The 22,408-nt window shown below is 37.7% G+C and overlaps 1 protein-coding gene across 4 annotated transcripts in view; it reads left to right on the top strand.

Moving 5' to 3' along the window:
* Positions 1-12,667: 12,667 nt before the first annotated feature.
* The window catches only part of LOC127814254 (protein TRIGALACTOSYLDIACYLGLYCEROL 2, chloroplastic), a 35,394-nt gene continuing 25,653 nt past the window's right edge, over positions 12,668-22,408 (top strand). The window contains exons 1-5 of one of the 4 annotated variants that reach the window (XM_052355646.1): positions 12,668-12,799; positions 12,951-13,573; positions 13,667-13,996; positions 14,822-14,937; positions 17,481-17,961. In XM_052355646.1, the coding sequence (XP_052211606.1) occupies positions 13,049-13,573; positions 13,667-13,996; positions 14,822-14,937; positions 17,481-17,604 (1,095 nt within the window). In that variant the 5' untranslated portion in view covers positions 12,668-12,799; positions 12,951-13,048 and the 3' untranslated portion in view covers positions 17,605-17,961. Of the gene's footprint in view, positions 12,800-12,950; positions 13,574-13,666; positions 13,997-14,810; positions 14,944-16,301; positions 16,393-17,480; positions 17,962-22,408 lie in introns of those variants that run through there. The other 3 variants (XM_052355647.1, XM_052355645.1, XM_052355648.1) reach the window with 3 other exon arrangements.

Raw genomic sequence — 22,408 nt, forward strand, 5'->3', positions numbered from 1 at the left:
AGCTGCAACTAGTCGCGACCAACGGTGGCCTCGTGCGGCTGCCAACAGCGGCTCGACGGGAGCGGCAGTGGCTGAGGAGGCCAACAGCAGGCAGTGAGGGCAGCGACAGGCCGGAATTCGCGCAGGCGACAGCTGCAGCATGGTTGGTCCGTTGCAGGCACAAGAAGAAGAAGAAGAAGAAGAAAAAAGAAAGGAAAAAAAGAAAAGGAAAAATGGAAAAAAAATCCCGAAAAATCTTAGAAAATAGGAAATTATATTTCGGTAATATCCCAGAAATTTTGACGAGAAAAACGGCTCGGCACGCGTTTTGAGGATGTGACACGCATACCGAGGAAGCCGGGGAGGCTAAGTCAAGGTAAGTAAAATTCTCTAAAAAATTTTAGAAATTCCAGAATATTATTTTATAAATTTTCATAGTGAAATATTTGAGAAAATATTTTAGAAATATTTAGTTTGGTTTTATTGAGGAAAAATAGGAAGAAATAGAGAGAAAATTAAAGAAAATGCAAGAAATTATGAAAAAATAGGTTTTAATGTTTATTTAAATAAATATGGTGATTAGGATGCTTTGAGGTTTAAGTTGAAGTGACTTGTGCAAAATTTTGAGGTTGACACGCAAATCGAGGCGATGCATGGCACGGACATCAAGGTAGCCCGATAAGCTTGAGAAGATAAGTGGTACTTCTCAATTAAAGTTAGTTTTATGGAAAATGCTTGGTTGTAAGTAATTTATATTTAAAAAACCCAATCCTCGGAAATGTTTTCATCATATTAACATGCCCTGATATGTATCTATCACGTAGACTGCATACATGACATGACTATGAAATGCATATGTACACGTTGGTATCATTGATCACGCGCATTGAGGCTGTAGGGAATATGAACTGGCACCGCTACCAAGGGTGCCCCCAGACACCTCGGCTTCAAAAGAAGTGGCCGTAAGAATGTAGATAGCATGAGGAGTGCAGTTGACACCTACGATGAAAAATATTGCATACACACATGATATAACATTATGTACCCTTACTTAGATGGTTCATCATCTAACTTGGGCTTTGCCCTTAGAATATTCAAACATTCTAGATGGAGATTGTAGCAGATACGAGAATAAATGAGACATGAATTGGCACTTAGCAGAGTGTAGGCGGAATGAAATGTATGTTATGTAGCCCATGTATTTAAGTTATGCTACTTTGAATTCTGAACGTTTTGAGGAATGTTGATGTATATCCTTATGGTTAATAAAGATGTAAGAATTGATTTATGATCAATGTTAAGATATCAGGTTTCGATCATTGCTTCCGCATTTGATGTGTATAATGATTCTCTTTCGAGATTAATGTATGGGAATTTTGGAACATATTCGAGGAATGGTGTGGTGTAGCATTAATGTTTGAAAGAAAAAAAAAATATTGTCCCAAAATTATCCCAAGTTATAACGCGCCTGAAAATGCGGGGCGTTACAGTTGGTATCAGAGCTTAAGTTTATTAGAAGCCTTAAGTGACTCTGATGTAGTAGATATCAGAGTTAAACCCTATTTGGAGATTAGGGAATAGCAATTTGGAGACTTAAGAGGATCCGATATTGATAGAACCAGTTAGTAGGAACCCCAAGTGGAGGCTTAGGGTTCGTAAGGCGAAATCCACATTTGGAGATTCGGGAATTATCGGTTGAAGGCTTAGAGGTTATTGGATTTAAATGTTGTGTAGTGGAAGTGCATGTCTAGGTAAGTTTTGGCTAAGGAAAGACTTGGTATTTAAGTGTGTCCATTTGTGACCCACCTCTCTTTCCTGGGAACTTACCTGGTGTACTATTCACGTACAGACACTATTCTAGTATACGATTACTATTCTCGGTGAATAGTAAAAGCCTGATAGAATCTAGTACAATGATCTAGCTATTAAAGTTAGAAACTGATGATATGATTTAGGTGTAAGGTTGACTTGGTAACCATGATTATGGGTTCAAGAGATTAGAGACTGTTGATTTAAGGTCATTAGTCGAAATCGTTGCGAGAAATGATAGGATAACTGTGGTTATTTAGGATGATCAAATCATGGATGATTACTCTGATGTGACATAACCTAGCTAAAGAGTTAGGATCAAATGATAAGTATTTTCGAGGATCATTTGGTGAGATGTAAGGAACGGGGATTCAACGAATTGGGTCAAGCAAGAGGTCAAAGAGGGCCAAATGATGGCATATGAGTTGCGTCAATTGATGAGGTAACGGTGGTACAACCGATGTGACTCACAGAAACGGGATAAAGAACCCTAGCAGCGTGACGGCACTACTGGTTCGGTGTTCGCAGTGACAGATCTAGATCTAGGGACTCACGTGCAGATGGCTAATAGATGGCGCGATAAGGTACGGGAAGCCCGTCGATCGAAGCATCATAGTAGACTACTTGGGAGACGATCAGATGCTAAAGATCTGGGACTGCCAATAGGGTTTGTGCCTTGTATGGGTCTAAGTCCCAATGATCTAGGGTGTGAGGTGTGCCACTAGTTAAGGTTGAAAGAGGCCAGAAGCCTAAGGAATCAACCCGAAATGAAAGGGATTGAATAGGGATTGAGTGTCCTATTTAAAGAATTGTATCGGGGTTCACGGTCATCTTGGGAGTGGTGACACGACGAACAATGCGAGGCTCGAGGAGTGAAATACCTCGGTATCTAGTATGGCAATGGGATCATGAATGGTCGTGTGCAGATAGTCAGCTAGATCTGAAGAGCGAAATGCAAGAGCTAGTGGATTCTCGACAAATGAGATTTCCGATAGTGGAGACGGCTAGTCTAAAAACCTTGACCATGAGTAGTGAGATAGCCACCTCGGTACGAAGTAGAGTTCGGGTATCGAAAAAAGAAAGAGTGCTTAATAGGTCATATCGACCCTAAAGGAATGATAAGGAGGTCTAGTCAATGGAGGCTGTGACTACGATTCAATATGCCAAATAGACCTGCAGAATCAGGTCAACCTGAGGAGAAGAATTCAGAAGCATCATGATGAATGGTGGATTGAGAGTAATCGTCACAAGAAAATAGAGTTCTCAGAAGATGATTGGAACCAGATATCATGATCTGATTCGAGATTTTTGGAGATAGATCGGTTGGGGATTCTTGAGAAATTTCTTGAAATAATTGATTGAGGAAACTATAGAGTTAAAAAAAAAAAAAATCCAGCAAGGATTGGGAGTACCGTGGGTAATGTAAGTACCTACCTGCTCTAGCTGACAGTATAGTTGTGGATTGTCGTCTGGAAGATTGTGTGAATCTTAGATGTCAAGTGATGGCAGATGTGCTAGGATTACAGGTCATAGTAGGAAAAGCTGCAGGCCTAGATCGATTAGAAATCCAAGATTTTCGATTTTGGAGAATGAAACTCTCGTATGGCTAGACAGTTAGTCTAGGTAGCCTAGTAGGTAAATTGAGAGATGTATAGCTAAATAACCATTAAAGTGATATTAGCAAGTTATGATTACAAGGAGCCTATTGATCTATTGTACAAGCACTTGCAGTTAGTGAAAAGTCGTAAAAAAAATGAAAAATACCTAGTGGTATTCTCGGAAGATTTATCAGAATTATTTTTAATGATGAAATTGTTAATAATAGCTTGAGGTTATTAGATGCTTAGCTATAATTGGCTTGATTGAAGACGTAAATTATTGGATTTTGGAAGAGGTGATAATTAAGAGTCGATGTCTTTTACCTTGGAATTGGTGAATTATAAAACAACTGCAAGAGCCTATGATATTTTCTAGGGTTGATGCGCGATCGAGGAGTAAAGTAGACCATTGCAATATTAAGGTTACATGTGGCGCTCTTCATTATGATGCTTGAGGGTAAATGGTCTCGAGATTTTGATTGGATGATAATGATGTCATAGATTGTGTGGACTAAGAGGCTAAAATAATACGAATAAAGTTAATAGCACTATTACCAAGACAAGTAGACAATAGAGTCAATGAGCAAGTCCGGAGATTGCGAGTTGGTTAGTGAACCTGTGCTACGATTGACTGGAAGTCAAAAGAGCTGATGGTCAAATACGAGGAAAGAAATTAGATGGTTTCCGTATGATAAAGTATGAATGGCATGAGATGGTGCCTTAAGGATCGAGCAAGACTAGAGTTAGTTGATATGAGGTGTTATTACTCGAGGATTAGTTTAAGCAAATTTGAGGATTAAATGGTTAATCTAATGATATAAAATGTTATTTGTGGATTACTTTGAAAAGGTACGAAGACTTATTCGAGTTATGGGTATGGATAAATAGATATTAGTATTGCTAGATTAGAAGATAACGTTAGGTTTCAAATTGATATTAAAAGTTAGATTACGAAAGGAAGATTTGGAGATAAATAAAATCTATTAATTGTAAAAATTTCTTGATGAGATAGTTATACGACATGATTAGAAGATGATTGTGGTCAATTGTCAGAAACTTGAGGTTATAGCAGGTGATGAATACCTACAAGAATGAGGAAACAATAATTTATAAGAAACCTCGAATAGATTTGCACAAGTAAGGATCGAGCAATGATTAAGTTTGAGATGACCTAAGGTGAGGCATAGCTAGTTTCAAGGATATGTGATGACATATATTTGTGATAGGATCCAAGGGTACGTGAAATAGTTGATGACATAAAAATATTTCTTTGAGGATCAATTTGATAAAAGTCAAGATGTATCGAGATCAGGGATTGTTGTGCTAAGGTTGGAAGATTATCAAAGCATGATTGATAGTTCAAGAGAATTGACGTCGTGAAAAATCGTTAATAGAGAAGTAATAAGAATAAGGATATCGATTGGATGACTTGGTGAAAAGTAAATTGAAAATTGAAGATGTGGATATGAGAGTCGTGGGCTCATTATAATGATGTGGGTACCGACTTAGAGGGGAGTTCAAGTTAAGACTCATGGCCCAAGGACCGAGTTATGTGGTTTTGATTCAAAAGGTATGCATGGTTGACAAGTGTACTTGTCTATGGGTTGATGAGCATGGTCAATCCAAGGGTTCGGTTTTGACATGTGCATCAGTATCCACAAGTTTCAAGTAGGATCTTCTCTAGTTATTTGATCAGCTAGGTGTTAATTTTAAGGATGAAAATTTGAGATTTTTAGGACATGTGGAAAATTTCGAGGACGAAATTTTTGTAAGGAGGGGAGAATGTAATACCCCATGTTCGTATGAGGTTGCCACGTAATTTCGATAAGTTTAGAATACCGAAAAATTGGCTTGATAGCAGTTATAAGTACCGAATTGACTGTAGGGAATACCTCGGAGTGAAATTATCTAAGGAAAATTATATGGTCTCAATGAGCGTTTCGAGATAAGAATTATGGTATTGAGAGAAATCTAATCAAGAATGATTTTCGGTACAGCTAAAATGCAGCTGCCATTTAGGCTGCAAAACCGAATCATTGTAGGAGACTCTCGAAAAATCAACGGAACCCTAGGGGGGCTCCAGTTTTTCGTAATAAGCAACCTTTCAGTGGTTTCGGGATGAAACAACAGCCCAGAAAGGACACTGGGGCGAATCGTCCTTTCTGACTAAGTTTTGAGTTATTAATTTTGGATTTTTGGTATCGTAATACAAATTAATTTGAGGTTTAAGGGCATAATTGCAATTAGGGAATTGCACAAGTGTAACAGGGATGAAATTTATAATTTAATGTGTAATATATATTTTTATTATAGTATAAAATATATGTAATATATATATATATACAGAATGCGTGTGTGCGTGCGTGCTGTGTGTGCCATGCCCTGCAAAACTCCCCATGCCCTGCAAATCAGTCACACTGCTACAAGATTTAGAAGGCTTTACACGCAAAGAGGTATGGGAAAAAGCAGTAAGGAGGGGGGTGGAGTTCGCCTATAAATAAATGGAGAATGGGGGAAAATGAAGCAAGGGAGAGAGGAGCAGAATTCGGCCATAGCAACTTCAAGCTGCTGTGGCAGTGGCCGATCCAGAGAGAGAGAGAGAGAGAGAGCAAGATTGAGAGATCGTGAGAGAGCCAGAAGCAACCAGCTCACGGCAGCCATGGCCGCGAGTTTCCAGCAAGCTTGAGCGGCTATGGCCGACGGGCAACGAGCAGAGCAGCAGTGGGGAAGGCGGTTGTGGAGGCTAGTGGCAATGTGGCAGCGAGAGGAGAGCTCGATGGAGGCTTGGGAAGCGGTTGCGGCTATGGCAACCATGGCCGCAACCAGTTGCAGCAAAGCTGCAACCAGTGGCGGCCGCGACAGTGGCTGAGGAGGCCGATGGCAGGCGGTGGGGGCAACGGCAGGCTGGAAGTCGCGCGAGTAGTGGTGGCTGCATGGCTGGTTCGTTGTAGGCGAGGGAAGAGGGAGAGGAAGAAGAAGAAGAAGAAAAAAAAAGAAAAAGAAGAAAAGAAAAGAAAAAGGAAAGGAAAAAAAGAAAAGGAAAAATGGAAAAAAAATCCTAGAAAATAGGAAATTATATTTCGGTAATATCCCGGAGATTTTGGCCAGAAAAACGGCCTGACACTCGTTTCGAGAATGTGACACACATACCGAGGAGGTCGGAGATGCTAAGTCAAGGTAAGTGAAATTCTCTAGAAAATTTTAGAAATTCAAGAATATTATTTTATGAATTTTCGTAGTGAAATATTTGAGAAAATATTTTAGAAATATTTAGTTTGGATTTATTGAGGAAAAATAGGAAGAAATAGAGAGAAAATTAAAGAAAATGCAAGAAATTATAGAAAAATAGGTTTTAATATTTATTTAAATAAATGTGGTGATTAGGATGCTTTATGACTTAAGTTGAAGTGAATTGTGCAAAATTTTGAGGTTGGCACACAAATTGAGGCGATGCACGACATGAACATCAAGGTAGCCCGATAAGCTTGAGAAGGTAAGTGGTACTTCTCAATTAAAGTTAGTTTTATGGAAAATGCTTGGTTGTAAGTAATTTATGTTTAAAAAACCCGATCCTCGTGAATATTTTCATCATATTGACATGCCTTGATATGTATTTTTCATGTAGACTGCATACATGACATGTCTATGAAATGCATATGTACACGTTGGTATCATTGATCACGTGCATTGAGGCCGTAAGGAGTACGAATTGGCATCGCTACCAAGGGTGCCCCTAGACACCTCGACTTCGAAAGAAGTGGCCGTAAGAATTGTAGATAGCATGAGGAGTGCAGTTGACACCTACAATAAAAGACATTGCATACACACATGATATAACATTATGTACCCTTACTTAGATGGTTCATCATCTAACTTGGGCTTTGCCCTTGGAATATTCAAATATTCCAGATGGAGATTGTAGTAGATACGATGATAAATGAGACATAAAATGGCACTTAGCAGAGTACATGAAGAATGAAATGTATGTTATGTAACCCATGTATTTAAGTTCTGCTACTTTGAATTCTGAACGTTTTGAGGAATGTTGATGTATATCCTTATGGTTAATAAAGATGTAAGAATTGATTTATGATCAATGTTAAGATATCAGGTTTCGATCATTGCTTTCGCATTTGATGTGTATAATGATTCTCTTTCGAGATTAATGTATGGGAATTATGGGACGTATTTGAGGAATGATGTGGTGTAGCATTAATGTTTGAAAGAAAAAAAAATCATTGTCCCAAGTTATAACGCGCTCGAAAAAGCGGGGCGTTACATTTACTCTCATCTAATAAAGGTTAATGGATCACATCAGCGAACATCTGCCTCCATACACCATTGTAAAGAGACCATATAGAGAGCGTCCCTACCTTTCAAATCGGATGGTTCCGCTCAATGCAAAATCCCTACCTCTAGTGCGCAAGACAACTCTATCGCTTTTGGTCAAAGGACTAGACACAATCTATAACTAACAATAGATCATTAATCCTTAAAGCCATATGATCTGTTGTAAGTGTCATATTTAGCTGATGTTCATTTAACACCCACATGTATGTCTATTATATGTATCTTATGCAATGTGGCATGTGACTCACCACCCCATCTCATTAGCATCTTATGCTAAACAAAGATAGTTGCCTATGTGCTGGTCTATAATTGATAAATCATATTCATCTTTTGATAAATCTAAATGTGGTGGCTGACGCCTTGAGTAGAAAGAAAATGGGCCAAGTAGCAGCTTTGACATCACAAGAGCCTTTGTGAAAGGAGTTCGACAGGTTAAGCCTCGAGATTGTCGCTACGCCATCTAATTCTAATGCTCGTATGGCAGCACTCTCTGTCCAACCGACTCTCCGTGATCGGATTAAGAGCTATCAGAAGGGAGACCAATTCTTTGAGTACATCAAGGCTGAGGTTAATAGTGAGAAGCGGAAGGACTTCACAATAGCTAGTGATGACACACTCTACTACCAAGGGAGACTGTGTGTGCCAAACTTTGAGGAAATAAGGCAAGAAATTCTAAAAGAAGCCCACTCCACTCCTTATTCTGTACATCCTGGAAGTACAAAGATGTATCGTGACCTGAAGGCAGTGTTTTGGTGGAGAAATATGAAAAAAGACATAGCTAAATTTGTTGAGAAGTGTTTGATATGTCAGCAAGTGAAAGCTGAGCACCAACGACCAGCAGGGTTACTGCAACCATTGGAGGTTCCAGAGTGGAAATGGGAACATGTGACGATGGACTTTGTTGTAGGATTTCCAAAATCAGTAACAGGACATGAGGCTATTTGGGTGATCGTGGATCGACTTACCAAATCAGCTCACTTCTTACCTATTCGGATGACATTTACAATGGATCAGCTTGCACGACTGTATGTTAAGGAAATAGTAAGACTACATGGTGTTCCAGTTTCCATTGTATCGGATAGGGACCTGAGATTCACATCTAACTTTTGGAAAAGCTTACACAGAGCCATGGGAACCAAATTGAGTTTTAGTACAGCTTTTCATCCTCAGACAGATGGACAATCTGAAAGGACAATACAAACTTTAGAGGATATGCTTCGTATTTGTACCCTAGAATTTGGTGGACATTGGGAGAAACATCTACCATTAATTGAATTCGCATACAACAATAGTCACCATGCATCTATTAGCATGGCACCCTATGAGGCGCTATATGGAAGGAAATGCAGATCACCTGTTCATTGGAATGAAGTAGGCGAGCGGAAGATTTTGGGTCCAGAGATTGTGGAACAAATTGTACAAGCTATTGAAAAGATCAAGGATAAAATGAAGAAGGCTCAGGATAGACAAAAAAGCTATGTAGATAAAAGAAGAAGGGATTTGGAGTTTTCCATTGGTGATAAGATATTCTTAAAAGTTACACCCATAAAAGGAGTTTTACGATTTGGGAAGAAAGGAAAGCTTAGACCTCGATTTATAGGCCCGTTTGAGATCTTAAAGCGGGTTGGGAACGTTGCTTATCAGCTAGCCTTACCACCAGATCTCTCAGCAGTACATGACGTTTTTCACGTATCAATGCTCAGAAAGTATGTCCCCGACCCAACCCATGTAATAAAGCATCAACCATTAGAGATACAGCAAGACTTGAAATATGAGGAGGCACCAATAAGCATTGTTACTCGAGAGATACGAAGGCTTCGCAATAAAGATATACCATTGGTCAAGGTGTTATGGCAACATCATTCAGTTGAAGAAGCAACATGGGAGCGTGAGGACGAGATGCGATCCAAATATCCCCAGCTGTTTAATGACGAGAAGTAAGGTAAATTTTCGAGGACGAATTTTTTTTTTTAGGAGGGTAGATTGTAATGCCCAAGATTTTAAAACTGAAATATAATGTAATACTTGGGATTTTTAGCTTCTAATACTTGAGGAAATATGTCCTTTCAAGGGATTATAGAAACCTTGAGACAAATGATCAGTTTTTAAGCCAGTGGCAAAATCGTAAATATTGAAATTCGGGTAAAAATGTAATTTACCTAAAATCTTGGGGTATTAGCGTAATTTATCTTTTCTTCGGGGGCTAAAATGCAATTAAAAAATAGCCTAGAGACTAAGTTGCAAGGGCCTAAGTGCAAATTATCCAAAAATTTTGGGCCAAGGTGCAATTCTTGAAACCTAAAAATATCTCATCAAAATATCTCAAACTAAATAGTTAAAGTAACCAAATATAGCTAACTAGTTAAAGGTGTAATGATGGGATATGTAGAAAATCAAATAACCATGTGGGTGTAATGATGGGAAATGTAGAAAATAAATTAACCATATGGAATAATGATGGGAAGTGTTGAAAATGTAATTAAGCATGTGAGGTTCAAAATATTAAGGACACATGGCAAGCTTCCATTGGTCATTACAAAGATAAGATAAGAACACATGGATATAAATGATTATATGGGACACATGGCACCATTTGATAAGAACACATGGATAGAAATGATTATATAGGATATTTGGCAATGTGAACACTTGGGAGTCATGATGAGTCCCAAATAATTACATGACACGTGGCAGGTTATGATTTGTTGGATAATTCTATAAATAGGACCTTTGGGTGAGTTTTGGGTATTCCAAATCAATCGAAGCTAAGTTTATGCCATATTGAGAGGTGTAAAGGTGAAGCCGTAAACATTCAAATCTCATCAAACCAAGTTGAGGTAAGTACATTATGAACTATTTATGATGTTTAAGCATGTCCATGAACTATGTTATGTGGTCCCTTATGTTATGTTATGTTCACGCAAGTTTCGGGATCGGAGCTCGGTAGCGCTACGCACGAGGGTTCTTGCCCCTGCAAGTTGGTGGAACCTCTCGTGTCTCCATATGATATGTTATGTTATGTCATGACTTGTTTAAATACATATGATGGTTCTCTTGTACTTACTGAGATTTGCATAATCTCACCCCTTAAATTTCCCCCCAGGTGATTATGAATGAGGAGATCGGGACGTGGAGCGTGGTGGATCAATGAAAAAGAATTTTTCAATAATTTAAGTTTTAGTTTCCTTTTGAAACAAAGTTCTTGGGGTTGAACTCTGATCTTTTCTTATATGTATGCTATAAAGCATGTCTTAGATTTTTATCTAATTTTAAGGAAGTATGAGTTTGGCTTTAAGCTCTGGATATTTTTATCTTCTGTTGAAATCATGTTTCCATGTCAAACTTTATATTTACACAAAACGTGCTTTGAATTTTTATTATGTTCTAAACTTTACTTAAGTTTATAGAAGTTTGGTTTCTCCAATTTTTCTGCGCTAAATCTTAAAGTTCGTTCGAATATTATTATTTATTGTTAAGCATGTAAGTAAGTTACGGGTGTCACACCTAATTTTGGCTGGCTTAGAATTACTGCATGCTTTACTATAAATAAGCAAATCCTCATTCCATAAAAGATACATCTCTGATACTAGTGAAATTTTTTTCTACAGTTTTCAGCATCCTTAATGTTTAATTTAAGCATTAGAGTGTTTGCGTGGGAACTTCCTCACGTGCTTTAACCTTTTTTTTCCTTGTAGAGTTAGACAACTCGACAACGTTTCTAGTTAAATAAATTTATTGTTATATTTTGACAACAATAATTGGTATTAACCATTTTACATGAAAAAAAAACTAAAAATATTCGAAACCAAAATGCCTTATGAAGTTTAAGCAATAATATGACAATCTATCTGTATAAAAATAGTAGGACACCATTGTGTAATAAGCAAAGCATTCAATTTTTCTTGATAATCTTTAGACAAACTAATGAATTGTAAGGTGATAATTGAAAAATGGAATAGCAAAAATGTTGGTTTTGTTTGAATTTTATTACCATTATTCAGGAGGGTTAAAAATGGGTTAGTTTTTTTATTTGTTATTTAAATTTTAACTTTATTCTAATCATTAATTTGTTTTTTAAAATTTTAAAAATTAATTATAATATTTTTCAATTTTAAATTTCATATTTTTTAGATTAATTGATTCTATAATTTTGTTTTCTTTAAGCAAAAATTGTGTGAAGGGCATTTTTGAAATAATAAATTAGTTTGATATATTTCAAATACTAAAGTAGTTATTTGCATGTCATAGTTTGAAATTCTTTAATCCAAACACAGACAAAAGTTATTACTCTTTTTCTGGTTTAGAGAAAATAAAATATAAAATAAAATAAAATACTTAAGATGTGTTTGATTGCATTATCTAGAATTTAATTATAGGTAATATTGCCTAGAAAACAAAAATCATCCTACCCCTTAGAAAATGAATTCCATGTAAAGAAGTTTTAAATGTTTGTATCATATATATTTTTTCATAGAAAAATTAAGAGTGTTTGATTGTTTTCTATAAAAAAATGTGTAATAATTACATATTTTTCATGAAAAATGTGTGCAATCGAACACACTCTATAGTGTGTTTGATTGCACACATTTACCATAGATCATTACATATTTTCTATAAAAAGCAATCAAACATTCTTAATTATTTTATAAAAAAATGTGTATGGTACAAGCATTTAAATTTTTTTTTCATGGAATTCATTTTTTAAGGGGTGTGATGGTTTTTATTTTCTAATCAATATTACTTGGAATTAAATTGTAGGTAATGCAATCAAATACACTTTTAATACGAAAAAAAAAAGAAAACAAAAGACGATAAAAAATTAAAAGAATAAGAAATTAAAATGAGAATTATATTCTTCAGCTTATTTGAGCAGATCTTTTGTTTTTAAAAAATTTGAGTTAAACAACAAAATATAATATACATTGTTAGAAAAGAAAATGGGTAAGGAAATGGTAAAGTTCGGTGGTGGATAGAAACTGGTTCGCAGACGAGATGAAGCAACAGAGCTAGGGTTCGAAGCTCAACTTTGCAAGCAGAAACCTCGACCCTCTCATCCTATCATGGTACTCTTTATCGGATGTCTCTGTTTTTTCTGTTTATCATTTGATCTTGATCCTTTTGCTATATCGATCATTTCTTATTTTATCTGCAGCTTAATGTAAAATATTGAAAATCTGACAATTTTGATTGTTTCCTTTGAAATGATTTTTCAAGCTTGGCCGCTCCTTTTTCATTTGAGGTGGGGGTCAAGAACATGTGAATTTTAAACAGGCACAACCATTTTCTGGGAGCTTGAACTTGGAATTCTAGAGATGATTGGAAATTCACTGGTTCAGATTTCTACTTGCCCCACTGTTTTATCTTCATCTTTGATTACTAGGAAACCTAGTTCTACAAATTTCTTGCCTTGTCTGCCCCCGAAATCACAAAAGAAACTTTTTAGCGTAAGAGCTACCCCATCTGCTGATACAGATTATACCCAATCGCCCTCTTCTTCTCCAGAAGAAAGGAACCCCTTTGCGGTTATTCTGGATGTTCCTAGAACCATTTGGAGGCAGGCATTTCGTCCCCTGAGTGATTTTGGCTTCGGTAGGAGAAGCATTTGGGAAGGTGGTGTTGGATTGTTTCTTGTGTCAGGCACTGTCCTCCTTGCCCTCAGTTTAGCTTGGCTGAGGGGATTTCAACTGCGGTCCAAGTTCAGGAAGTATTTGGTAGTGTTCGACTTTGCTCAGGCTTGTGGGATTTGTACTGGAACTCCTGTCAGGATTAGAGGGGTCACTGTTGGTAATGTCATTCGTGTTAATCCATCCTTGAAGAGTATTGAAGCAGTAGTTAAGGTTTAAACTAAAACCCTTTTTAATCTTTTGTTGATTACATATACAAAAGTGAGGACATTTGCTTATACCTGTGCTTCGCCATTCTGTTTTCAGGTTGAAGATGATAAGATTATCATACCACGTAATTCACTGATTGAGGTGAACCAGTCTGGTCTTCTCATGGAAACTCTAATTGATATTACACCTCGAGATCCCATCCCTATGCCTTCTGCAGGGCCACTTGACCCAGATTGTGTTAAAGAAGGTTTGATTGTATGCGATAGGCAAATCATAAAAGGATATCAGGGGGTAAGTTTGGATGCATTGGTTGGTATATTCACCCGTCTTGGACGTGAAGTTGAAGAGATTGGTGTTGCCAACACATATTCACTGGCTGAGCGAGTTTCATATGCTATTGAAGAGGCAAGGCCACTGCTTATAAAGGTATGATGTCCAGCTACTGTTTTTATCATTTAGCAGCTGTTATCCCTGATTTTAGTTTGTTTGAATCCGCAGTTTACTGGAAACTGTATTCTCTGCCTTGTGGTGTACGTGATCAGGGTCCTTACTGTTGTTGTGAATGAGTAGCTACTGGTTTGGTGTGGTTAGGTTTTGTGGAGCCAATGCAGATCAGTTTGGGTTCTGGGCCATGCATAAACCCAAGCCAAACTGGCACATGCAGACCTCATTTGCTGATTATTGTTATTAAAGAGAATTTATGTAAAGTTGCAAACCGGTATAGGAATTAATATATGACTTCTTTTTCTGTCCAAATTAGAGGTTGGGGATTTTAGGAAATGTCAATTCAGGTAATATGCATGCCAGTGCTTGTGCCCTATGCATTTTTGTTTACATTGAATTTCTAAACCTTGTCTAGAGATTGCATATGATGTAAGTAATTGGGAATAATACAATGGGTTTGAATGAATTTGGTGATACATTCATCTGCTAGTTTCACATAATATTCAATGTTATTGATATAGGGTATTTTGTTTGGGCAATTAATTGTTTTAGTGATGCGTAAAAATGATTTGAAGTCAAAATTGTTTCCAAGAGATCCAAGTCATGGCTGAACATATATCTTTTGGTGAAAAGGTCACACATTTATCACTTTTATAGTTGTGCCACCAATGGTTATATGCAAATAGCTTGTGTGCTTATCAGTGTGGCTGGCTGTTGCATGCTTTCTGGTCATGCTTCATGATTTCTGCATATGACGTTATATATCCTAATACACAAGAATTTGTCTTTGATGTAGTGATGTCTCAGATTAAAGCCATGGCTGAAGATGTTCAACCTTTACTATCTGAGGTTCGTGATAGTGGCTTACTGAGGGAAATTGAAAATTTAACAAAAAGCCTGACAGAAGCCTCTGAGGAATTGAGGTAAATACCCTATTCCTAATTCTCATCTGCTTTTGTAATTGTGGATGATTCTTGGGTATGATAATGAACGTGGAAGAAGTATGTGAGAATTTGTAGTTCTAAGCAATGTTGAATGCCATAATGTATTATGAGTTGGTAGACATGTTCAAAAAGATTTTCATTTTAGAGTAGTCAATTTAGCCATTTTAGTGATCCTACTGGATTTAGCTTTTTCTTTTTTAGGGAAAATTATCAAAAAAATACTGAACTTTTGGTATAGTTTCAATTTTAGACTGAAGTTTTTCAATTCTATAATGCCTTCACTATCTGTTAGGGTGCACTATTAAATGATGACATGGATGCTGACATGGACAAGTTGGACACTAACTGTCACGTCATTTCCTCAAAAGATAACTAAATTTCTTCCAAAAATTGAAACTAACAAACACAAGAACTTTGCCCTAGTGAGAAAAAATGAGGCCTTTCTCTCCAACATCGCAACTAATGGAGATTGATTGAGGGGCAAAATTTGTAGAAGGCAACTGAATCTGAAGGGAAAACGAGAAGGGGAGAGGAAGAGTGGTGGGTATTTGTTAAGAAAGTAGTCAGTGAAGGGGAAACGGCAAGTGATATTTGACAGTACACAGCCACAATATGAGTCACAAACCAAGTCATTCTGTTACAGTTTATTTACCTTTTTAATTAAATGAATATACATGGGTCCAATACATCCTTACTTTAGTTACTTGTTCAGATATTTTGTTGTGGACTGGTGTAGAATGGTACAGATTAGAATTTTTGTAAATGAAATGAAGTGCTCGTTGAATGAATTTTTTGGTTTGGCTGTAAACCGAGTATCGGACTGTTTTGAGTGAGATGGATTGTTGGTTCTTGTTGCTGGACAAGTTCAGTTTGGTGGAAATGAGATTTACTTTTTTGGATGTAAATGGACTGTTGGTTGTTTTTGCTGGACAGGTTCATCAGAGCTTAATGGTTTGATTTCCTCATTGATGTTGCTGTTGCTTGAAATGGCCAAGTTTCTAGTATTTTTTAGCTAGTGATTTTTGATTGATGTTCAGGTTATTGTTGCTTTTCTTAGTGAATTTTGCTGGAAGTGTTCACACAAAAATTGAGTGATTTTGCAATTGATGTTCAAGTTGTTTTTAAAAACATGAAAGTTCCGGTTTTCTGAGTATTTTTGCTAGAAAAGGTCAGGTTGCTTTACAGGTTCAGTTGTTTTTTGAGTGATTGCTTGAAATGTTAAGGTTGTTGCTGTTGCAATTTTCAAAAATTAAGATCAGTTGTAGTTTGCTTGTAGTTGCTCTAAATCTACATTATCAGCTCCCAAACTCAGAATGTTTTCTGCTCTACTCTGCTCATATCAGTTTGATGAGAATCATGGAGGGCAATCTAACAATGATGCAATCGGACAAGTCAACCATGTCGGAATTGGATGATTGACAAGATTTGCGCATAAAAAGGAATGGTTGTTGATTGACTGGTTGATTGCAAGATTTGGGCTCATGATTGATTAGTTAATTGATTGACAAGATTTGAGAGCATAAAAAGGAATGGATGATTGATTGATTGCCTGATTGATTGATTGAAAAGATCTGAGAATATAAAAGAAATGATTGATTGATTGACCAGATCTATTTATTTATTTATTTATTTTCTATGTAATTTAGGATTTTTATTAGTTTCCATGTAGAATTAGAATTTAATTATTCGCCTATTTAAAGGCTTTTCCATTGTAAACACTAGACAAAAATTATTATGAATTTTTGAATTTGAGAGATTTATCTCTTTTATCTTGTTCTTCAATGAACAAAACTTCGAACTTATCAATGGAGTGATTCTTTTGTGGCGTTCAAAACCCGAACTTATCAAAGATCTGGGCAGTCTTTGTGGCGTTCAACAATTCTTGGTTCTTGCTTCCGTATAATCAACGGGTCTAGATTTTAATATAGTCTAGGTTCTTGGTTCGTGAATCAACGGGTCGGGAATTCTTTGCCTTCTATCCAATTTTAGCTTTTCTGGGGTTCTTTTGGCCTTATCCCATCGCGGGTTCACATCAGTTGGTATCAGAGCTTTGGCTCTAAAATCGGGTATTTATCTATCCTTTTTTTTTTCATTCATATATCATTTAAAAACACCAAAAAAATATTCACATCCTAAAGTTTTGTTCTATTTTTTCATTCTACGTCACATTATCTTGAGTCTTATTATTTGAAATTCCTAGAGTCATCCATATTAGAAAGTTAAAAAAGTGATTTTTTTTTTTTCTCTTTTTGGTATCTTGTTCCGTCTTTTCATTCTACGTCACATTATCTTGAGTTTTGTTATTCGACATTCCTAGAGTCATCCATATTAGAAAGTTTTTTTAAAAAAAAGAGAGATTTTTTTTTTTCCTTTTGGTATCTGGTTCCGTTCTTTTTGTTATACATCAAATTTCGTTCTTGAGTCATTTTGTTTGATATTTATTAGAGTTATACAAAAAAAAAAAAGATGCTTGAAAGTTTGCAGGTTTTCAGGGATGTGACTATTTGTGACAATGCCTACAGGCTGATCCTTCCAGTTCACGATTCGAGGACAAATTGTCTTGAAGAGAGAGGGAATGATGAGAATCATGGAGGGCAATCTAACAATGATGCAATCGGACAAGTCAACCATGTCGGAATTGCATGATTGACAAGATTTGCGCATAAAAAGGAATGGTTGTTGATTGACTAGTTGATTGCAAGATTTGGGCTCATGATTGATTGATTGATTAGTTAATTGATTGACAAGATTTGAGAGCATAAAAAGGAATGGATGATTGATTGATTGCCTGATTGATTAATTGAAAAGATCTGAGAATATAAAAGAAATGATTGATTGATTGACCAGATCTAATTATTTATTTATTTTCTATGTAATTTAGGATTTTTATTAGTTTCCATGTAGAATTAGAATTTAATTATTCGCCTATTTAAAGGCTTTTCCATTGTAAACACTAGACATAAATTATTATGAATTTTTGAATTTGAGAGAGATTTATCTCTTTTATCTTGTTCTTCAATGAACAAAATTTCGAACTTATCAATGGAGTGATTCCTTTGTGGCGTTCAAAACCCGAACTTATCAAAGATCTGGGCAGTCTTTGTGGTGTTCAACAATTCTTGGTTTTTGCTTTCGTATAATCAACGGGTCTAGATTTTAATATAGTTTAGGTTCTTGGTTCGTGAATCAACGGGTTGAGAATTTTTTGCCTTCTATCCGATTTTAGCTTTTCTGGGGTTCTTTTCAATCTTTTGTGGGTTCTTTTGGCCTTATCCCATCGCGGGTTCACATCACAGTTGAACTGGTGCAAAAGATCCAAATTGGCTACAAATGTACCCTTTAAGAATGAAACTTTGTAAACTTCCTCATATTGAATCAATGGGACTAAGGAAGAAACAACCCACAACTAAAAAACACTTGATATTTCAAAAAAATAAAAAAAAAAGGAAGAAGAAAAGAACAAGATTTAAAAGACTCAAAAACAATAGTGGCCGCGTTTGAAGTTCATCCATATATCCATGGTCTGCTCATATCATGATGAAGAACATGTTCACCCTCTGTTTTTGCGTCTTGACCTGAATCTTTAGTTCTTGAACCTCTTTCATAGTCTGGTTTAGGTCATGTTCTAATTTCAGCAGTCTTCTTCCTCTTTGAAGCCTTCTTCTCAGCATGCTTTAACTGAGGAAGGCAGAAATAAAGACTGCACAGTCCATGAGAGTTCATATCTAATCTCAACCAAGAAGAACATAACAAATGGGAAAAAAAATAATAATAAAGAAAATTTGAAAATGAAATACTGAACATCTACTCCCTAGGTGAAAATTGGAGTAGATTCAAATTAGTAACAAGTTTATGGATTCAATAGAAAAAAACAACCCATAACTCCGAGTCGAACGCTATTTTGCGGTGATTGGGATGATTGATGAGGAGAAGTTAGATGCAACAACACTGTGTTTGGAAGGAGCTGCTCTGTCGTGGTTCCAATGGGAGGAAAAGCGACGAAGGGTGAGGGATTGGGAGAACTTCAAGTTTCCGTGGAGGAGTCGCTTTCGACCCACCCAAGAAGGCTCCGTCGAAAAGAGGTTTCTAGCTCTCCGGCAGAAGGGAACAATCATGGAGTACCGCTAATGCTTCGAGACATTGGCAGCGCCTCTTGAAAACTTGCTGGAAGCCATGCTGGAAGGGCATTTCATAAATGGATTAAAACCTGAAATCAAGGCAGAGTTGAGGGAGTTGAGGCCGAGGGGTTTGGAGCAAATGATGGACTTAGCTTAACGTATAGAGGAGCAGAATCATGTGGTTCGCGGAGGGGCGGTTGGAGCATGTTTGAATAAAGAACAGGCCAGCCAAACCCAATTTCAATGTATCAGCGAGGGGGAATTCTGCCACTGTCACAACAACCCCCAAAACTGACAACGGTGAGTCCTCCTAGCCCATATCGACCACATGCCAATGGGAGGGGGTACCCCACCCTTCAAACGGCTTAGTGAGGCTGAGTGGAAGGCAAAAAGGGATAAGGGTCTATGTTTCGATGTGATGAGAAGTATACTATAGGCCACAAGTGCAGAAACAAAGAGTTGCAAGTAATGATGATATATGATGAAGAGGTAGAAGAGGAGGTAAAGGGGGGAGAAAAGTTGGAAGAGTTAGTAGGAGAGCCGGGGCAAGATGGGGAGGTTATTGAGCTCTCCATGAATTATGTGGTTGGATTGACTACACCATAAACTATGAAGCTCAAGGGGGACATAGAGGGGCAGCCGATGGTGGTGCTTATCGATGGAAGGGCAACTCATAACTTCATAGCAACGGAGCTGGTGCAGCAGTTGGCTTTACCAAGGTAGGAGACATCAAGATATGGGGTAGTTATGGGGATTGGAATGGCAGTGCAAGGGGATGGGATTTGCAAAGGAGTGAAGCTTAATCTCCAAAATCTTGAAATCATAGAGGATTTTTTACCTCTGGACTTGGGAAGCTCTGATGTGATTTTGGGAATGAAATGGCTAGCAGCAGTTGGAAAAATGAATGGGGATTGGAAGGCCCTCATAATGAAATTTCAGATAGGAGGCATAACAATAACCTTGCAAGGGGACCCTAGCTTGAGTAAGACCTTGATGTCCTTGAAGGCGATGGTGAAGCCCTTTAGGGAGAATGGGGAAGGAATGCTGTTAGAGTTGGGAACTATGGCAACAGAGATCAAAGAAGCTCAAGAGGAAGCTCTAGTGATGTTGAGAGTGGTGTTGGCTGAGTTTGAGAGGGTTTTCTCTACACCGGAGGGGCTGCCACCTTGTAGGAGGAAGGATCACGTCATCAATTTGGTTCCGGGAACCACACCAGTGAGTGTAAGGCCCTATCGATACCCCTATTTGCAGAAAGATGAAATTGAGAAGCTGGTGGGGGAGATGCTGGCTGCTGGAATTATACAACCCAGTTCCAACCCATTCTCAAGTCCGATTTTGTTGTTTAAAAAGAAGGATGGAGGGTGACGTTTTTGGGTGGACTATAGAGCCTTGAATAAGGTCACTATACTGGATAAATTTTCTATTCCCGTGATAGAGGAGTTACTTGATGAGTTGCATGGTGCTAGGGTCTTCTCCAAGCTCAATCTGAAATCTGGTTACCATCATATTAGAGTCAAGTTGGAGGATGTTCCCAAGACAGCTTTCAGGACTCATGAAGGCATTATGAGTTCCTAGTAATGCCATTAAGGTTGACGAATGCGCCATCCACCTTCCAATCATTGATGAATGATGTTTTTAGAGAATATTTGTGGCGTTTTGCGTTGGTGTTCTTCGATGACATATTGGTGTATAGTAGGGATTTTGAATAGCACGCATAATATTTACGTTGTGTCTTAAAGGTACTAGCGGACAACCAGCTCCTTGCCAACAGGAAGAAGTGCGTGTTTGGACAGCTGGAAATCGAATACTTAGGCCATGTTATATCTCATCATGGGGTTTTAGCTGATCGAAGTAAGATACAAGCTATGTTAGAGTGGCCTACTCCTACATCGGTGAAGGAATTGAGGGGGTTCCTTGGCTTCATGGGGTATTATAGACGTTTTGTGAGGGATTATTGTAGGTTAGCAAGGCCTCTAACGGAGAGATTAAGGAAGAACAACTTCTTTTGGGATGTGGCAACCGAGCAGGCCTTCCAGCAACTTAAGGCCAAAATGGTATCTCTACCCGTTTTAGCCTTACTTGACTTTGGGAAGCCCTTCATCATTGAGACTGATGCATCAGGATAAGGTATGGGGGCTGTATTAATGCAAGAGCAAAGGCTTATTGTTTATTTTAGTCAGGCTTTCAGTTGGTTAGGGAGAAAAAAATCTGTTTATGAGAGGGAACTGATGGCCATAGTGTTTACTGTGCAAAAATGGAGACATTACTTGTTAGGCAGAAAGTTTGTGGTTCGAACAGACCAAAGGAGTCTCAAATACTTGATGGAATAGCGGGTGGTAAGTCCGGAATACTTGAAATGGATGTTGAAATTGATGGGGTTCCAATTTGAGATACAATATCGATCGGGTTTGGAAAATAAAGTTGTTGATGGGCTGTCACGAATCTACCACCTAGCGACAATAATGGCCTTAACAGTGCCTAAAGTGGTCCAAATGGATAAGTTAGGCAATGAGGTAAAGACAGATGCAAGATTGCAGGGAATTATCTAGGAGCTCCAAGTTGACCCCATTTCACACCCTAACTTCCAGCTGGTGGACAACTTTCTCCTTTACAAGGGCAGGTTGTTTTTACCCAAGGACTCCACGCTCATTCCGTTGTTACTTCATGAGGCGCATTGCGGGATCATAGGAGGACGCTTAGGATTCTTAAAAACCTACAAGAGGGTGGCAGCAAATGTCTGTTGGCAGGGAATGAAAAAGGATATATATAGGTATGTAAGTGATTGCTTAGTTTGCTAACGAAATAAATATATGACTTTAGCACCAGGGGGACTCTTGTAGCCTCTTCTTATCCCGACCCAAATTTGGGACGACATTGCTATGGACTTCATTGAGGGATTGCCAAAGTCGGGCAAGATGGATTCAATTTTGGTGGTGGTGGAAAGATTTAGTAAGTACGAGCATTTCATTGGCCTTAAGCACTTGTTTACAGTTGGGGAGGTGGCTGGAATTTTTATAAAGGAAGTGGTGAGATTTCATGGAATGCCAAGGTCTAACGTATCGGATAGAGACAAAATTTTCATGAGCAAATTTTGGGAGGAGATGTTCCGACTACAAGGTACCAAACTCAACAAAAGCACAGCCTATCACCCTCAAACGGATGGGCAAACTGAGGTACTTAATCGAACCTTAGAAACCTACCTTTCCTATTTTGCTTCCTCAAAACCAAAGGCATGGTACATATGGCTACCTTGGGTTGAATTATGGTATAATACCTCTTATCACACTGCTGCCAAGGTGATTCCATTTCAAGCAGTGTATGGGCGAGAACCA

The sequence above is a fragment of the Diospyros lotus genome, chromosome 12, assembly GCF_014633365.1.
Source record: "Diospyros lotus cultivar Yz01 chromosome 12, ASM1463336v1, whole genome shotgun sequence".
Classification (NCBI taxonomy): Eukaryota; Viridiplantae; Streptophyta; class Magnoliopsida; order Ericales; family Ebenaceae; genus Diospyros; species Diospyros lotus.